This window comes from Sinocyclocheilus rhinocerous, unplaced genomic scaffold, assembly GCF_001515625.1.
Source record: "Sinocyclocheilus rhinocerous isolate Xijiao unplaced genomic scaffold, SAMN03320098_v1.1 scaffold1516, whole genome shotgun sequence".
Lineage (NCBI taxonomy): Eukaryota > Metazoa > Chordata > Actinopteri > Cypriniformes > Cyprinidae > Sinocyclocheilus > Sinocyclocheilus rhinocerous.
The window spans coordinates 166,601-185,361 of NW_015627885.1; the positions used below are offsets into that span (position 1 = coordinate 166,601).

The 18,761-nt window shown below is 34.8% G+C and overlaps 2 protein-coding genes across 8 annotated transcripts in view; one reads left to right on the forward strand and one right to left on the reverse strand.

The window, feature by feature from the left end:
* LOC107734577 (retinol dehydrogenase 14-like) overlaps positions 1-6,358 on the reverse strand; it is a 31,992-nt gene extending 25,634 nt beyond the window's left edge. The window contains exons 1-2 of the mRNA XM_016546573.1: positions 6,199-6,358; positions 1,262-1,330 (exon numbers count right to left, since the gene is read on the reverse strand). Of these exons, the coding sequence (XP_016402059.1) occupies positions 1,262-1,330; positions 6,199-6,358 (229 nt within the window). The remainder of the gene's footprint in view (positions 1-1,261; positions 1,331-6,198) is intronic.
* Positions 6,359-10,173: 3,815 nt separating this feature from the next.
* The window catches only part of LOC107734515 (cytochrome c1-like), a 17,693-nt gene continuing 9,105 nt past the window's right edge, over positions 10,174-18,761 (forward strand). For 2 of the 7 annotated variants that reach the window (XM_016546532.1, XM_016546525.1), the window contains exons 1-4: positions 10,206-10,495; positions 12,478-12,507; positions 12,757-12,807; positions 18,421-18,507. In XM_016546532.1, coding sequence (XP_016402018.1) covers positions 10,432-10,495; positions 12,478-12,507; positions 12,757-12,807; positions 18,421-18,507 — 232 coding nt within the window. In that variant the 5' untranslated portion in view covers positions 10,206-10,431. Of the gene's footprint in view, positions 10,496-12,477; positions 12,508-12,756; positions 12,808-18,420; positions 18,508-18,761 lie in introns of all 7 variants that reach the window. The other 5 variants (XM_016546516.1, XM_016546498.1, XM_016546491.1 and 2 more) reach the window with 5 other exon arrangements.

Sequence of the window (18,761 nt, forward strand, 5' to 3'; positions counted from 1 at the left end):
TCTCCTCGTTCTTCGTGTGTGTGTCACCGTGACAATAATAACCTTATAATCCTGACAAGAAAACTGCAAATTGTAACATTCTTAGAATTTTAAAAATAAACATTCAAATAACGCTACATTTTGAGTAAAAACAAATAGAATGTTGTAAGAATTTTTTTTTGTAACCTTGAAATAACTTTCTAATTATGACAAGAAAACTGGACATTTTAACGTTCTCAGAATATAAAAAAAAAACATTTGGGGAAAAAATAAAGTTAGTAGAATGATGGAAGAAGGTTTTTGTAACCTTTAAATAACGTTATAATCATGACAAGAAAACAGGACATTTTGAGTTTTTAGAAACACTTCAAAACAATATTTACACAACGTTTTTATAAACTAAATTTATATTTTTATATTTATGCCTTTGTCTTGAATGTTGCTGTCTGTTTATAATGTCTACTTTTTTTGTTTATAAACACTGTCATACTGTTTGTTACCTGCTAATCTGAAGAGCTGCTAAACTGTATTTTGTTGTTCCTAAACAATGACATAAAGTTCTATTCTATTCTATTCTATTCTATTCTATTCTATTCCTGAGAATAAAACCATCATGAAAACAAATTACAACATACACTGTTTAAATGTTTTTATTTCAATAACAAACTGGAGTAGAAGCATAATTATATCATTAAAAGTTGCTATAATACATTTTTATTATAAAGCTGCCTTATGTGCAATTTAAATGTTTGTTTACAAATCACTTTAATATAGTATTGACAGGGTTTATTGTAGAATTAGTTGAGATTTTAGACTTTTTCCTTGAAAAAACTGACATGTACTGTACGTGATTGCCTTTATATCCAAACGAATCAATGTCGAATTGAATCAAATCAAATCGCAAGCTTGTGAATCGATATCGAATCAAATCCCCAGCCCTAATCGCCTGTTAAATCGTGTTTAGGTGAAGAGACGGATGGACATAATAATGGTTTGCAAGCTGACGGCACTACACACTATGTACTCCACACTTGTTTTCTTGACCTTTTCTTCAGCTTGTTGCTGACATTCTGTTCGTTAGTTCAACACAATCAATTCACTGCAGCTCCATTAGCATTCATTCTGCGTCTCTGAGTCTCCTTGAGCTGCTCGACCTGAAAACGGCCCGAAACATCCCCTGACATGAGCCTTAAAGCCGACAATCAGTCACACAAACAGAAGTGCATGTGCGTTATATGTGCGTTATACGTGTGTTATATGTGTGTTATAAAGCCTGACTCACCCTGAGCTTCACTGTTCTCCTCACAAATCTTCTTCACAGCAGCCAGACCCTTCGCTTCATTACGTGAGGCTGAAAGTTTGGGAAGAAATGCCGGATTAGCTGCTGTTTTTATGACATCAAATTTTCATGTGTTTTTATGCCTAAAAATTGCAAAAATAGCAGCAGTAACAGACTCATTAATTGTTCAATATTTGTCCATTTTGAGATTTTCAGCACACTTGACTGATGAATATTAGTAGACAAAAATCTCCCACAGTCTGTATAGACAGTCTTGCATACACTGCAGCATAGTACTGTATGTTATCATGTATATTCTATATAGTATTTATTGACTTGCAATTAAATTTGTATGCATATGTCCATTGTTATTATAGACTGAAACTAAAATTAAAACAATAAAAACCCATTTTTGTTACTTGAAATAAAATAAAGATTAACTGAAATAAAATATAGGCTATTTTTTTTCAGCTAGCTGCCAAGGAAACATTCATTCTAATTTAGTTTAACTTAATGTACTAAAATAACTAAAACTGAAATAAAAACTATATAGATATATCTATATATCTATATATATATCTATATATAGATATATATATAGATATATATATATTAAAAGCTACTAAAAGTGACAAAAACACAAACATAATTACTAAAACTTTAACTAAAATTAAAAGGAAAACTGAAAATATAAAAATAAAAACTGATCCAAGATATTAATAAAATCTACGATAGTATCTCAATGGTGCTAAAATAACACTTCATATACAGTATATATATAAAGGGTATTTTAAAGATTGAGAGAACATTCAAATGTAACATTCTCGTAATGCTTTCAAAATGATAGAATTGAATGTTTCTCTAACATTCACATAACCAAGAAATGTTCCTTATACATAAAAAACTGGATGCTTTCAACATTTAAAAAAACATTCATAAAAAACATTTTCATAATGGTTTCGAAATGATCAAATGGAACATTCGCATAACCCAAAAAAAAGTTTAAATGTTGAGAGAACATTCTAATGTAATGTAATGTAACGTTCTCATAACATGTTCACAATGATAGAATGGAACGTTCCTCTAACATTCACATAACCAAGAAGAAACATTGCTAACACTTTACTTAAAGCCTTTATGTATAATGCATCATAAACGTAGTTTTAATGCATTAATTATGCTTTGTAATACACCTTATAATACATTATACAATCTCATGAATAATTGTAACCACAGTTAATACATTATAACACTTATCAATTCATTGTTGCACTATGCATTTTAAATTCGGTTATAATTATTTACGACAAGATATAATGTATCACAATGCAAATCCTGAATAATTATAATGCATTATTCCCTTTAATAACCCTTTATAATGCATTATACATAAAGGCTTTAAGTGTTACTGAAACATTCTTAATACGTAAAAAAAAAAAAGATGTTTTGAACATTTAAAAACATTCAGAAATGACATTTTTATAAGTTAATGGGAATGTTAGACTGAGAGAAACTCAAGAATCGAGATGAATTTGTCACGAAACTCATTTGATTCGTTGAGCAGATCTTGCTGTCATGTGATGCATGAGGGATTTGTTTCAGAGAACTGCAAGGTCTGAATTGATCTGTTTAAACCAGTGTTATTTTAGTACATTGATGTACTATTATTAATATTTTGAGTTCGTTTTTATTTTTATATTTTCCATTTTAATTTGAGCAATTCTGCTTGTTTTTTGTCATGTTTATTAGTTTTTTGTTTTTAATATGTATGTATTAGTGTTTATTCCAGCTGTAGTTTAAAGTTTAAAGTTTTTATTCATTTTATTTCAGTTTTAGCTATTTTATTACAAGTTAATATGAGAAATGGCAACTAGTTGAAAAAAAAGTTTATTTTTATTTCAAGTAATGAAAATGTTTTTTATGGTTTTAGTTTTTGTTAACTATTAACAATTAATCCTGGGATTAACATTAGTTATGATTAAAGGTGGTTAACCAAGACACATTGCCATTTACATCTGACATTAATGTGCGTCTCAAACGTTTATACCAGGTGTAAAATGCAGGTTTTGTAAAGCAACATTAAGACCTTTTTCAGACCAAGTAAAGAAAATAATTTAAAGCCATGACTTTAAGACTTTCTGCTCTAATTTGAGACCTTTTTAATCCTTCATTTGTGCAAATTAAGAGTTTTTAAAACCTGTAGAAACCCTGAAACAGGCCCAATATGTTGCGCCATCATCCCAATATAACTGTTACGGACACTTTTCCTCTCTCTCAACACTAGCTAAAAAAAAGAAAAGAAAATCTCATGTGTGCAATGCAAACGCATTGAACCAAACAGAGCAATTCTAATCCAATTCAAATCTGAATTATATCCGTTTCCGCAAACAGGCAAATATATAATTTTACATAACAGTTGACTCATATCTATTTATAACCCCGCATCCATGTCTGACTTTATTATATCTCCCGTGTCATCCAGCAGCTTGTGTGGAAGCATTACGACTGACAGCTAAAAGTGACGTTTGGCGGTTTCGCAGGAGAAACATGGACGCTTCAGATTCCTCCCGAGAGAAGCCTTCCTGGCCCACTTTCTATGATTGCCACTCTATTACATTTCCAGGAGTTCCTTATCTGCCATCCATCCCACCAAACACAACCTCCCTGCCGTCAGTCCAGGGCAGAAACACACTCTTATAGAGAAATGACTTAACCTGCACCAAGATGTATTCAAATGAAATTGTGTGCTTAAGTGCCGCCCACTTTTTCAGCAGCATTGGCTCTGTAAGTATTTTGCCCATAGGGATTTAAAAAAAGTCTTCATTAAAGCGCTATAAGCCACGAACCAAACCAACCAGCTACGAGGAGAATCACAACATTACAAACTTTGATTTGAAGAAAGTAAATGAAAATCGGACAAACATACAAGATTAAAAACTTAAAGGCACAATATGTAAGATTTTTTTATTAAAATATCCAAAAACCACTAGAACAGTGTTATATATTTTGCTGACTTGTGTACTTACATTATCCCAAATGTTTCGAAGAATGTTTAAATCCAGAGAAATAAGCAATTTTAACTAGTGGCTCGAACCGTGTCCATAGTGTCGCCTGCCAATGACGTCATAACCCCTCGATTTCCGGTTTTGTTTTGTAGAAAACATGGAAAAACCAAAGACGCTTTAATATGCGCCCTCTAGCGGCGAAAATTACATATTGTGCCTTTAATGGCTTTAACTCTCTAGTGCTGTTCACGTGTTGGTCAAAAATTATTGCAATTAAATTAATATACCATATTTTAGTTCAAAAATGTTTATTTAATATTTTGTATTTTTAGGTGATTTTATGGTACTAAATTATATTTATGGAATAGTTATGATGCATTTATTAACGGTTATTCACTTTTTGAGCATAGACCTGAAAACAAAAATTCCAACTTTATCATAAATCTTGAATGCTTTGGAGCACAGACTTAAGTTTGGTCTCTTTTTAAAGAAGACACTTGCCAGATTATTGCTGATGTGAAAAAAAGTACAAATCATTATTATTATGAAAAATTTTATACAAAATATATATTTTCCAAAATATGCATGAAACACTGCATGAAAATCAAAGACATAAATCTAAACAAGTTGTGTTCCGAATTTGAGGTTGATATCACAAAAAAGTGAGATTTTGTTTGGACACAGTACCAAACGTTTCCACTAGAGGAAATTCACTTCCCATTCATTTCCAATGCGCTCATTTTTGACGGCGAAGAGTACAGGTGGCGAAGCCTTTACCAAGTTTTGTACAATTCTGATAAATGAAAAATTCTATAAAACAAAATGCAAAGTTTTTCAGTCAAAAATGACCGAACAGCACCAGACGGTTAATTTGGGAAAGAACTACAATCCCGTGAAGCATGGTGGCATTATACCTGTGCACTATATTCTTCTGAAGAAACACAATAGCTCAGTGTGAGGGACAAACTGAAATTTAAGCCGCCATGTTCCTCAAATACTGTAAAGCCAGATTTATGACACCAGGAGACTAAAATGTAGTGCACAAGTTACACAGACTACTTTTATGACGCTTTTCAATACTAGAATAAATTATGATTTGTGACTTTACGTTTACAGTATGTGCATGTTATATATATTTTTTTTAAATTGTGCAGTGTTTAGGGTTAGAGGCTCAATTATATCAGTTGAATATTTAAAATATGATAACACATATTGTGGTAAAAGTCACTTGCATATTTTGCATCATTCAAACTTGTGAAACTATCCGATTGCCAAGGCTTTCAGAATCCTCTGAATTGAGATGAGAATGTAAGCACAATTACATTTTTATGGAAGCACGTTACCATGATTTTAAAAAAATTATAATAATTGTGACATTTATTTAATCTTGCAGTTTTAAGTTTATATCTAGAAATTCTGGCTTTTTTTCTCAGAATTCTGAATTTACATCTTGCAATTCAGTTTTTTTTTCTGCAATGGAATAAATAATAAAGTAATTTAGAGACACAAATCTGACTTTTTTTTTTGTGCAATTGTGAGTTTATATCTCACAATTTGGCTTTTCTTCTCAGAATTGAGTTTATAGCTTATCTTCACAGAATTGCGAGATATAAACTCAGACTTGCAAGAAATAAATGTGCAATTATAAGAAAAAAACGTCAGAATTCCGACCTTTTTTCTCACAATTCTGTCTTTTTTCTCAGAACTGTAAGATCAAAAGTCTTAATTACCTTTATTATATTTTATCCCGTGACGGAAATAGGCTTTCGTACATTTTAGTGATGCACGACTACAGCAATGCTTCCTTTACAACACTGCACTGATGCACAAATACAGATGTTTTCATATATAGTCTTACAAAGCATTGCTATTAAGGCATTGGTTTCTGTAGGGACTGCATGAAGGAACTGTGATCAAGTGAATTCCCCAGCATACCCATCAAAACCTGTTGAGTGACAGACAGACGGGCAGGCAGTGGACTAACAGGAGCGTTTGATATGATTTGTCTGGGGATGTTCCTTCTGTCTTTAAGTGTGACACTTAATTCTCTGTCTGTTCCCGTTCCAACCCACTCCGGGAATGACCATGATACCATCACAACTGAGATCCATTCTGCATTTTGCATGTTTTGTTCTTAATTAATACACAAATCAGCACATCTCACTTAAAAGACTTTGACATGTGCATGAATAAATCGGCCCAGATTAATGTCTATTGGTCTGGTGTAAATGCATAAGTGGCTGTGGTGATTAAGGCGTATGAAATGCCATTTTCCTCGTGAACCCTGCTGAGATGAGTTCAACAGGGCTCCTCAAACACACTGCAATCTGCATCTGCCCTTGGGTTCTCCTTCACAAGCCATATTGGCCATTTTAACCAATAATGCGAGCATGTAGAGCGTGAAATATGCATGGTTCACTTCGAGTTCAGAGCGCCTCAACTCATGCTCATTAACCGAGAGATTAAAGGTAAGAGAGACAGCAAGGGTAATATTAAAGAAGAGTGTTGTTTATGATCTCTATAGCGAAGAGAAGCAGAAAACCATTGCCCTCGACACGCTGTCTGTCTCCTCAGGTCCCAGAGCTGCAAGAATGCAATGCTTTTAACAAGGTCAAAGAGCACAGACTGCAATAAACTGCTGCAAAACTGCGGTCAATCTCTGCGTCCCTCAGCTGAACGTTTACGTGCCACAAAAGTGCAAGAATCCGTGCTGAAAACCAAAACATTGGCTGAAAATTAGTATCAAGCATCAAATCTTGTTTACAGTAGATGCATCTAGCAACCTGGGGTAATTAACAGTTTGTTTATTTCCCATAACCTTCGTGCATGAAGATGCTGTTTGTTTGTTTGCGTCCGACTTTTGTTTAACTAGTTACTTTTCAACAATGCAATCTGCGTTGAAATGCTTGGGAATTAAAATGTGGCTATTCCTTCACCCTTATGCGCGAATGTACATCTATTAAACGCAGAACGTTTAATAGATTCATCCAGACGTTCTGCGAATATTCTTTTTAGATGCATTTTTTTAATAACCGTAACCTAACGTTCCCAGAACGTGCATGGAACCAAAACTGAATGAACATCTAACCGACCTATTCAAATGTTATTTTTCGTGAATAACCGTTCAAGTGCATGTCTTTTCATTCGTAATGAACAAGATGATGGTGGTCTGATGAGCCGTGGAGTCATTGCAGAGTGACATATGTATCACTTCGCGTGCAATTGCGCGCTATAATAGAAAACGAACGGACGCATAACTTACAAATGATGATTTTTTCTATCCACTGTTGTGTCACGAAGATAACGTGTGAATGAAGGGCATGCGGACGCACTTACCGGGGTCACCCTGACTTCTCCGCAGCTTCGGTCTCCAAAATCAAATGCCGTGATCACAGTCCACGTCTCTGCATATATACCACAGTATCACATAGAGGATGAGCAAAATGGCAAAAATAAACAGAGCTACAAGGATAGCCTTAGTCACTGGTGAGATGAGAGACTGCATTTCAGCAGCCGGCGCACGAGCTCAGCTCAATTCGCAACAGTCCGCCGCGGCGCATGGATGCTCGACCGCCCGCTCGCTCCTCACCATCCGACCAGACCTTCGGCTTTTGACGCTGGGATCTCCCGCACTGACATTTCCAGCGGCTTATTCACACGCGTTCCCGTCGTTCGTGGTGGAGACGCATCATGAGCGATCCTCTGGAGAAAGCCGACTGCTCTGGCTCTGCTGTGGAACAGGTTGATTCGCCTTTTTCAACTTCATCGGATGGAATTGTCCAATGAAGCCCCGTGTGAAGGGGGGAGACCACAGAGATTGACCCTCAATGATGGAAATGAACAAACAAAAGAACAAAGAGCGTTGTGAAGTGTAAAAACTCACATCTGTTTAATTTATGACATAAATACGATTATTATTTTATCTGAGATATTAGTACTATGTGGCCACTGATACAGCTATACTTTCAAGGGTTAATTTTTTCGCAGAATCCAGTTAGCCAAACGTCAACTTTAGACTTTTTTTCTTTAACAAACACTGACTTTCTTAGATATGTTTATGATAATTAAAACTATAAAGTGTCAAATACTGGTACTTTTTGTTAACGTTCCATCCGATTGTGACGCTTTCGAAAAAGCGCTACTGTTGCTATGGTTACCTCTTCAAGCGATGGCAATTCCCTGTTTGATGCCAGGTAAAATTACGCGACCTGACTGACATGTACTGACTTTCTGAGATATGTTTGTGATTAATAATGCTACAAGTGTCAAATAATGACACGGTTTTGTTAGCGTTTTAGACGACAAATCGCTCAAGTTGCGTACAGTTGCTATGGTTACCTCCTCAGCAATAGCAATTCCAGTTCGCCAGTGGTTGTTTGACCACAGGTAAAATTACGCGTCCTGACTAACTTGTAATGACTTTTTGAGATACATTTGTGACAAATAACACTATACAATGTCAAATAATGGCAGTGTTTTGTTAACATTTTAGCCGATAAATCGCTCAAGTCGCGTACTGTTTAATCCCAGGTCAAATTGCTCGCCCTGACTGACTTGTACTGACTTTCCGAGATACTTTAATGATAAATTAAACTATAAAGTGTCAAATATTGACACTGTTTTGTCAAAGTTACATTCGATGATGACACTTTCGTAAAGCGCTCAAGTAGCGTACAGTTGCTATGGTTACCTCCTCAAGAGATGCAAATTCTGTTCTATATAACGCCAGATGAAAATACACACCCCTTGACTTTCTGAGATATGTTAGTTTATGATAAATAAAACTATAAAGAGTCAAATTTTGGCACTGTTGATGATGCTATAGTAAAGCGCTCAAGTCGTATACTGTTGCTATGGTTACCTCCTCTGCGCACAAACGAGTATTTGCCGCCAGGTGAAAATACAACGATAAAACAATGATTATTGGAGTTTGTCTTACGAGAAATCATACTCCCCTGATAGCACACTTACATCACAGAGACGTCTATATTGCATGTATTTTTTAGAGTGTTTGCTCAACTGAAATACTTTCCTATCAGATGTCAAATAGACGTTTAGAAGATGCCTTTAAGATGTTTATGATTTAGAATGTATGTCTTACAGATGTCTATCAGATGTTTGTACACAGCAGATGCTTTCCAGATGAAGCGATCTTTAACAGACACCCTGCAGACGTACATGTGCTATCTGGGATAAGTCTTTGTACATCAAAATGTCACGTTTATTTATGCATTACTTGCAGTTTCTTAGTAATTAGTTGTGAAATGTACTAGCAATTGTTTCAAAGTAAACCCAAAACCAGTTTGTTTGTTTTTTTTGCTGCAGTGTACACTTTTTATGGTTACTTAAAAAAACTCCAACTGTTTGTTTACTAAGCCTCATCCGCGCCGCGCCCTTCTGATAAGTTACCCGTGCAAACAAAGAATTAGCACAGTTTGCGTTCTGAGCGACGAAACGTGCCTGAAGACAGATATGATATTCAGCTCGCGAACTCGAGCGCAGTGCGTGCTGCTGAAGTTCAACAGTGAAAGGTTTCCTGAACGTTAAAGAGGGAACTTCCCCAGAGGTGCGAAACGGATGAATGGAGCTGCGTCTCAAAACCCCAGCACTTCAGGCATAAGTGGGTTTCTGGCAAGCTGGTAAGCCCAAAACCGCTGTCTAAAAAGAAGCCAGCCCGCTTTGAAACTCGTTTAGGAGCTCGTTTAGGAAACGTCTCGAGACGCATTCGGGGGGCTGGGTGGGTGCGCAAGGCAAAATTGTTCTAGGAGGTCAAGAAACCTTGCTATGAATTTCTAAAGTAAAACGAGAATGGATCAATAATAGAAACGCCATGCACTGCGCTATAGCATGCAAACCCGCTTTTGTTTAACCCAGAAGCGTATAAAGTCTGGCGGGGGAGGGATATGCCTCGTGCATCCTCCATCTGCGTGAGACTTCAGTGAGAAACAAGCGAGACAGACCTGCAATTGGATCCTACACAAGTCAATCCCACATGTGGGTGGGCGGTGGACTCAGAGCTGCACACCCAGTAAAGTTTGTGCAACAAAAGGTTGCGGGAAAGTTGCGCACGAACACGACTCACACTTACACCTGAAATCTGCACGCGCTAAAAGCGCCAAAGCAAGCTGCGTTTAAGACCCGATTGAGCTCAGTTTCATTCAAGCCACAATGAAGTCATGCTTGTGGATTTTCGTCCTTGGAAGTTTAATCGTGACTGGAGTGAAGATGCAAGGTAAGAGTTTTCTTAAACTATAGCTTAAAAGATACTAACAATCAACGTTTCTTTGTTTTCTGCTTCCACACTTGTTTAGTGTTACAAATGCATGAAGTGAAAAATTGAAATGATTTAAATATTAATGCATTAATTTTATATAAATTACCAGAGATAATTCTGAATGAAATGGGAAGCATGCATGTCTTTTTTGTTGGTAGGGTGAGTCTGTATATCAGCTCTAAGATCACATGTTTTGAACAAAAGGACTATATTATAATACATGCATGATTGGAAATTCAAGCATTCTGAGATCTGTGGTGTTGGTCACTAAAATAAGACCCTCAGAAACGACTTGTGGAAGCTGTAAAGCCTAGCTCTGCCAGCACAGCTCTCTGCATTTCCCTCTTTGTACATTGTGTTCTTGACTAACAGCTTTGGCTGCTCAGAGTCTCAATAATGACCTCATCCAAAAGTTTCCCACATCTTAAACGTTTACAGGATGTAACCAAATGTTCAGGATCGGATGTAAAAGGTTTAAGTCTGGCATTAAAGATCCCATTCTGATTCCCCGATGTCACACGCCTGTTTATTGCTAATATGTAAAATTTCATCCAGATGTAGAGAGCAAACATGCATTTAGTTCACTGTTGTAAACTGAGAAAGACTGAGGTGTAGTCTCAGAAATTCAATCCATGAGTCCCAGATGAAGACCACACCCTGTATGGAGAATATGGTGGAGTTATGAAAGGGATGCTTTTGATGCACGCGAGGGAGTTTGCGTGCCTCTGTCCCGTTGTGAGAGACGCAGCGCGGCACATGCATTGCCACAGCTTTGTATTTTTTGTATTTTGTTGGCAGGGATTGTGCAGAGAGACGCTCTTTGTTCTGTGTTTGTGTGGACAGGTGTGTTGCTGCCCTCCTCTCTGCTCTAGAGCAAACCTCCTTTGTGTCTCTTAATCTGACAACTACCAACTGCGCCAACCAAGTCAAATAAAAGGCCGGCTGTGGAAATTAAAAGCTTGAGGGAGAAAAATCGTTAGCATTTGTGCAAATACAAGCAGGATTTCGCTCGAAAGCCGCTGAAACGTGACGACCTTGAAAGAAGGTGTTAATGCATCTGTGTCATTTTACAACACAAAAAGCATACTTGATGCAGGAAGCATTAGATGTGCATCGAGCCAGCAAACAAACGTCACGTACCACTTCATTTGCATTAAAACCGAAGATGCATCTGTTTAAGAAAAATCAAAGATCATTTCAAAACGTATTGCAGCAGTCAAGAGTTTGGATGCATCTTTGACGGTTTTCCACATTTTAGAAAAATAGTAACAATTCTGATTACTGACCATTACTTACATGTTATTGCTTTATAACCAATAAATAGCACACTCTTTTATTGTCCCATTTCTGATATAAATGAAAAACAAAACACTAACAACTAAAATCAGTAGTTTTAAAATACAACAGGTGACTTTCAGGTGAAAAAAAATAGACATTATTTAGAGCTTTATTTGTGTTATTTTAGTATACTGTGATGGTTTTTGTTAATATTTTGAATCACTTTTTATTTTTTATATTTTCCGCTTTCATGTTAACTTCAGTTAAAACTGTAGTGATTTTGCTGTGTGTTTTTGTCATTTTTATTAGTTTTGTTGTTTTTAAATATGCCTACACGGTTTTAATTTTATGTTATGTTAATAAAAATTAAAAATGTTCCTTGGAAACATGCTGAAATAAAATGCATTAAAATTTTTAATATTTTGTAGCAACGATTTTTATCGTTTTAGTTTTAGTAAACTATAATAACCCTGGCTTTAGATGACATTAAAGATAATGCAAATGTAAAAATAGGGGAAATGAGCATGCACAATTAAATATAACCCATATAGTACTGTGCATCTATAATAGTAAAGTCATGAAAACAAACCGAACGAGTGATTTGAATGAACCAGATATTTGTGCATCCGTTAAATCTCACCGTCTTTGGTTGTGTTTTTCAGACGATGGAGTGGAAGGTGCAGAGAATGCCGGTACGTTTGCTGTAATAAAACTGAACTAGCAAACTCTGTGACGTGCCAAAGCAATAAACCTGAGTGATGGAAAGATTTTACGGCTCTCACATCGGGTTTATTTTACAGTTCCTCATAACAGCGATCTCACAGTGTGTTTGTTCAAGTCAACCTGTTCACGTGGTCCAGTACACCACCTGTGTCTTTTTTTGTGCTGATGATAAAGATGATAAACGCAGGTTGCTAATTTACCTTTTATCTCATATCCAGATTCTCCGGCAGATGACCTCGCGCCAGAGGACTCAACCATTCCTGATGAAGGTGATGATAAGCTTCTGATGTCTGCATGCAACTGAATTTACAGCAGGGGATCTTGATGCTAAATGCAAATAGCAAAAACACAAATCATGCATAATTAGGATAAAAAGTCAACTGAAGAACACTCGTCCTTCATTGTTGACGTCAGAAACTATGAGAGTGGTTTACACAAATGTAGTCAAATTGGACATGCCCTCATGCTCCAAAACCATCAGCAAAACACTAAACAGAAGTAAATACGACCCGGACGATATTAAATACGGGTTTGGTATTGTCGTTACTCGATATCCAACATAAAATCTGAGTCCTGAAGCAAAAGCAGTTGAGAAGCTGTGATCTATGTACGTAACTAGCAGCAAGAGATCATTTTCATGGCAGTAATTTGTGGGTGTGATTGATTTCACAGGAACTTCACTGTTGTGTTTCGTTCCTCAACAACCTGCGGAGTTGTTTATAGGATTTATGCAAAGCACTGCTGTGTAGATCTCTTTCTGTATGAGTAGAATCATGAAAAGCTATTCTCGCAACTTTCACTAAAGTTGTACCAATGTTAGGACGAAACGTTCTTAATGCAACGTTTATGGAACGTTCTTATAATTGTATTAATATTTGACATGCATTCTCATATGGTGTTATTTGTACTTGATGAACGTTCTCGTGATGTTGAGAGAAAACGTTCTTAGAATATTAATAATAAAGGTTCAAGGAACATTTTATTTTGGGTGAAAAAGTTGCAACGTTGTAAGAAACGTTTTAGGACATTTGAACATTCTTAGAACATTAAATATAAACATTCAAATGACATTTTTGGGGCGAAAATAAAGTTAGTATGTTGCAAGAAACGTTTTTGTAATCTTTAAATTTGAAAAATGAAAAAAATGTTTCCACAACTTCTAATAAAATAAGTTCCATTGAAATGCAGTTAGAGGAACATAATTTTTAGCATTTGCACACATTTTTAAGTAGAAAAACACAATTAACCTGATCTATTATTTAGATCAAATGAACAGCATAGCACGTTAACGGTAACTTATTTTGCATGTAAATTTAATAAACAAGTGAGATATTATTTATCACTGGAATTAGTGCAGTCATTGCTCACATGGTAAATGCGATCTAAACATTAATGTAGCCAAACACCATCATAACCACAGAACCGAAACTATTAAATGTCAAATAACAGCAGCTCTAACAGCTCTTTCCCTTCACTAAAAACACATCAAATAACACTTAATTTCAACATTTACTCTCATTATCCAGCCCTATGCAAAGCATGCTGGGAACTTAAAATCCACTGCACAGTTTTCAAAGTTATCAAGACAAGTTCATTAAGTTACAACTACTACTTTTTTGTACTACTACTAAAAAATAAATAAATAAAATAAAATAAAAATCAATAAATGCAAGAAATTTCAGTTTATATATCACTTTAAATTGCACAACATTAAGTTGATGGAATGATAAACATTATTATGTCAATAGAACTCATCAAAATGATGTTTGCAACTTAAATGCATTTTATTAAAGCATAAGTTTCATAAAACGATGCATTTATTGAAGTTGTGGTAGTAAGTCCCCATTTTTTTTTTAGAGTGCAAGAGAACCTTCAGAATCTCTCAGAAATATAAACTCGTAAAAATAAAGCTTGTTTATTGGCATTGATGGTTCCATTCTTTCCTCTGCATAAAAGGCACTTTATAGTAGAAAAAAGCTCTTTAGATTATTAAAATGTTCTTCATATTAAGAAATAATGGTTCTTTTAGGAACTGTTCACTGAAAGGTTCTTTGGAGAACCAAAAATTGTATTTTTAAGAGTGTTTGTGATCATGAGACTCTTCTTGAGTTTGTACAGTAGATCGTACATGAAATAGGGAAAAGTCATGTTCCTGCTGCCATCGCCGGTAATGTTGGATCCAGTCTGTTTCCCGTCAGAAGATATTCATTTATCTGTTTAACACAGCAATTATTCTGAAAGCCAAAACCTACAAACTGCGTGTTGTCCGGCGTCCAAACTAGTCATTAACTGACTCTTCTATCAGCTGTCAGGCAGACGGAGGCGGAGGAGAAAGTGAGGATGAAAATGAGATCACTGAATAATATTAGTTGTGTATTTCTCCACCAGCATAAATTCAACAGGTGTTTTTATCCCAAAGCAATGGAAAATTACTGCTTCACAACACAATCCTTGAGAAAGAGATATCCTCTTATCTCACAGCACACAACATGAGATTAAACAGTAATAGAAAAATAATATTAAAACATCAACACAGGTCAAAATTTTGCAATAATTTAGATTTTTTAAAATTAAATGTTTTTGCTGCTTATTTATTTTTTGGAAACTGTGATGCACAACCATTCATAACTTTGGAATAAGAAAGATTTTCTATTCATCTGTGAATCCTGAAAAATAAAATGTATGACAGTTTCCACAAAAAAAATATTGGGCGGCACCACGGTTTTCAGCATTGATAATAATCAGAAATGTTTCATATTAGAATGATTTCTGAAGATCATGTGACACTGAAGACTGGAGTTATGATGCTGAAAATACAGCTGCGCATCACAGAAATAAATTACAGTTTAACAGATATTCACATAGAAAACAGCTGTTTTAAATTGTAATAATATTTCACAATTTTTACAGTATTTTTGATCAAATAAATGCAGCCTTGCTGAGCAGAAGAGACTTCAAAATGTTCCCTAGCAATTGCATCGTAGGACCGAATGAGGTTTTTAAGACGTGTGCCCGTATCATTATGATTCCCCACCATTTCTAACCATTGGCAGTGATTTTTGGCGTTCTCCGAATGTAAAGCATTGAGCAGGTTTTGTGAGTCTGTGCTTCAGGAATGCAATGTTCTCAACTTCATCTTTGTTCAGAGCATGAAAGTGAACTTTTTGTCAAAACTGGCTTTTAAAGGCACCGATTCAGAGTTTTTTGTAGGATTTAGTAACCAGTTAAGTGTCTGTCTGCCTTCCATTGCCGTTCCTTTCTATTGCAGTGATGAGTAATGAGTCTGTTAGACTCTGAAACACATTGGAGAGAGTTGGCCGTCAGACCTATAACAGACCGCAGATCAACACGACTCCATTAAACACCTGCGTTTTAGTTATATTCACTGAGATATTTAGATATCAGATATATTTCCTCCAAGTTTAAAGGAATAGTTCACCTATCAAATTTTGCCATCAATTTTTTACTCTCCCTCATGTCTTTCCAAACCCGTATGACTGATTTTCTTCCCTGAAACAAAAAATGAGATGCATGCATGAAGCTTCTGTCTTTGCACACAGCGAAAGTGGATAAAAAAGCTAAAAAAGCATACATTACATGCCATCTAAGATAATATGAAGGGAAACACTGTTAACCTGAATTTGGGATTTGAGAGGAAGATAGAATAACAACTTAAATTTAATCAGTTCTTCACATGAAGCATCATACAACTTCATTAGACTTGGAATATAGTGCTTGTTTGGATCATGAAAGTATAGAAAACAACATGAGTAAATGACCATTGTTTTAAACTATTCTATAGTTTTTACAGTGATTTTGTTATGAGTAAGTGCTGTTTTTATCCAGGTTAACTAAAACGAACACTATTAAAAATAATTTTTAGTTGAAATGAAGCTTAAATCAAATATTAGATGAAAAACTTAAACTAAATGAAAATCCAAAATTTTGTCTTGGCAACTAACTGAAATAAGTTTCAGTTGAAAAACTAAAGTTACTAACTGGAAAACTAAAATAAATAAAACTAAAAGTAAAAACTCGAATAAAAACTAAAAGTAAAAAAAAAAAAAAACGAAATGCTTCTAAAATATTGAAATCTAGTCTAGTCTAGTTTCCTTGTTGCGGTGATTAGAACGTTATTTAAAGGTTACAAAAACGCTTCTTAAACGAAATATAACGTTATTTGAATGTTTACTTTTAAAATTCTAAAAACGACCACATCATTATTTAAAGGTTACAAAAATGTTTCCTAAACGTTGTATTAATTTTATTTTTTACTTGACATTTAACATTATTTGAACGTTTATTTTTGCTATTTTATAAACGTTAAAATGTTCAGTTTTTTGTTGTGACTAAAATGTTATTTAAAGGTTACAAAAATGTTTCTCAAAACGATCTGCTAACTTTAATTTCACAAAAAATGAATGTTATTTGAACGTTTATTTTTGTTATTTTAAAAACGTTAAAATATCCACTTTTTTGTTATGATCATAATATTATTTAAAGGTTACAGAAACATTTCTAAAACATTGTACTAATTTTATCTTACCCAAAATATAACGTTATTTGAATGTTTATTTTTAATATTCTAAGAATGTTAAAATTTCCAGATTTCTTGTCATGATTAGAATGTTATTTAAAGGTTACAAAATCGTTTCTTAAAATGACCTGCTAACTTTAATTTCACAAATTATTATGTTATTTGAACGTTTATTTTAAAAATTCTAAAAACTTTAAAAAGTCCAGTATTTTGTTATGATCACAACATTATTTAAAGGTAAAAAAAAAAATTTCCTAAACATTGTATAAATTTTATTTTTTACTTAACATTTAACATTATTGAACTTTTATTTTTGTTATTTTAAAAACGTTAAAATGTTAACTTTTTTGTTGTGACTATAACATTATTTAAAGGTTACAAAAATGCTTCTTAAAACGATCTGCTAACTTTAATTTCACACACAAAAAAATCGAGTGTTATTTGAACGTTTTTTTTTTAAATTCTAAAAACGATTAAATGTTTCCTAAACATTGCATTCATTTTAATTTAATTTTTTACTTAACATTTAATGTCCAGTTTTTTGTTGTGACTGTAATGTTATTTAAAGGTTACACAAATGTTGAACTAATTTTATTTTCACCCCAGAGAAAAGTATAACGTAATTAGAATATTCTAAGAATGTTAAAATCTCCAGTTTTCTTGTCGTGATTGTAACGTTATTTAAAGGTTACAAAAAAATTTCCTAGATGTTCATCAAGTACAAATAACATCATAAGGATGTTTTGAGAATTTCTCAACGTTATCAAATAATCGTAAAGTTCCATAAACATTACTTTGAGAACGTTTTGTCCTAACATTGATATAACGTTTAAAAAACGTTTCCTTTTAGCTGTGATGTCATCTGAGATCGCATGATGGGAAACAAACCTGCATTTGCGATTTGAGAGGAAGATTATCAGTGAATAACGGCTTAAATTTAGTCTTGACTTCTTGTATGTATTGTCATGTTAAGGCAGTGTCATACAATCCTGGTAATGAACAGCTCTTGTAAAGCCGATATGAGGATCTGGAACAGGTCTGTTCTTGATAAACTCCCTCACTGGATGTTTGATGTTACGGTAGAAATGCAGAACTGTCGCGACATGTAACATATAGATCTTATATACGCTGAAAACACCGCCGCGGGAGATTTACTGCCGGATTCCAGCGAGGCGATGGAGACGGTGAGTGTGATTTATGGTCATCTGTGCGCTTGAGGAGAGCTTGAGTTACGCTTCAGGCACAAACGAGAGTTAGGATCTGACAGCCGCTGATGCTCCTGATGCTGACAGGAACAAATCTGTGGGATGGTGTCACCTGTCTGATTGTGAGATCTCTGTTGCAGCTGCAGACGCTGAAGAACCTGCACCTGAAGAAACATCACCTGAAGATCCAGCGGAGGAGGCCGTGGATGAGGCAGCAGCTCCTGCAGGTTAAACAAACACAGACATTAACATTAAAGCACTTTACAGTGATTTTACAGTGATTTTACCATGAGTGAGAGACGTTCTTAGCAGCACTGTAAAAAATGACCGTGAATTTAACGGTAAAAGACTGTAAAAATGCTACAGTAAAAACCTGTTAAATGGTTAACGGTAAATTCCCCTACTATATACGGTGAAAAACTGTATTGGACATTACATGTATTGGACATTAATTTTACGGTAGTATACCATTTTTGGAAGT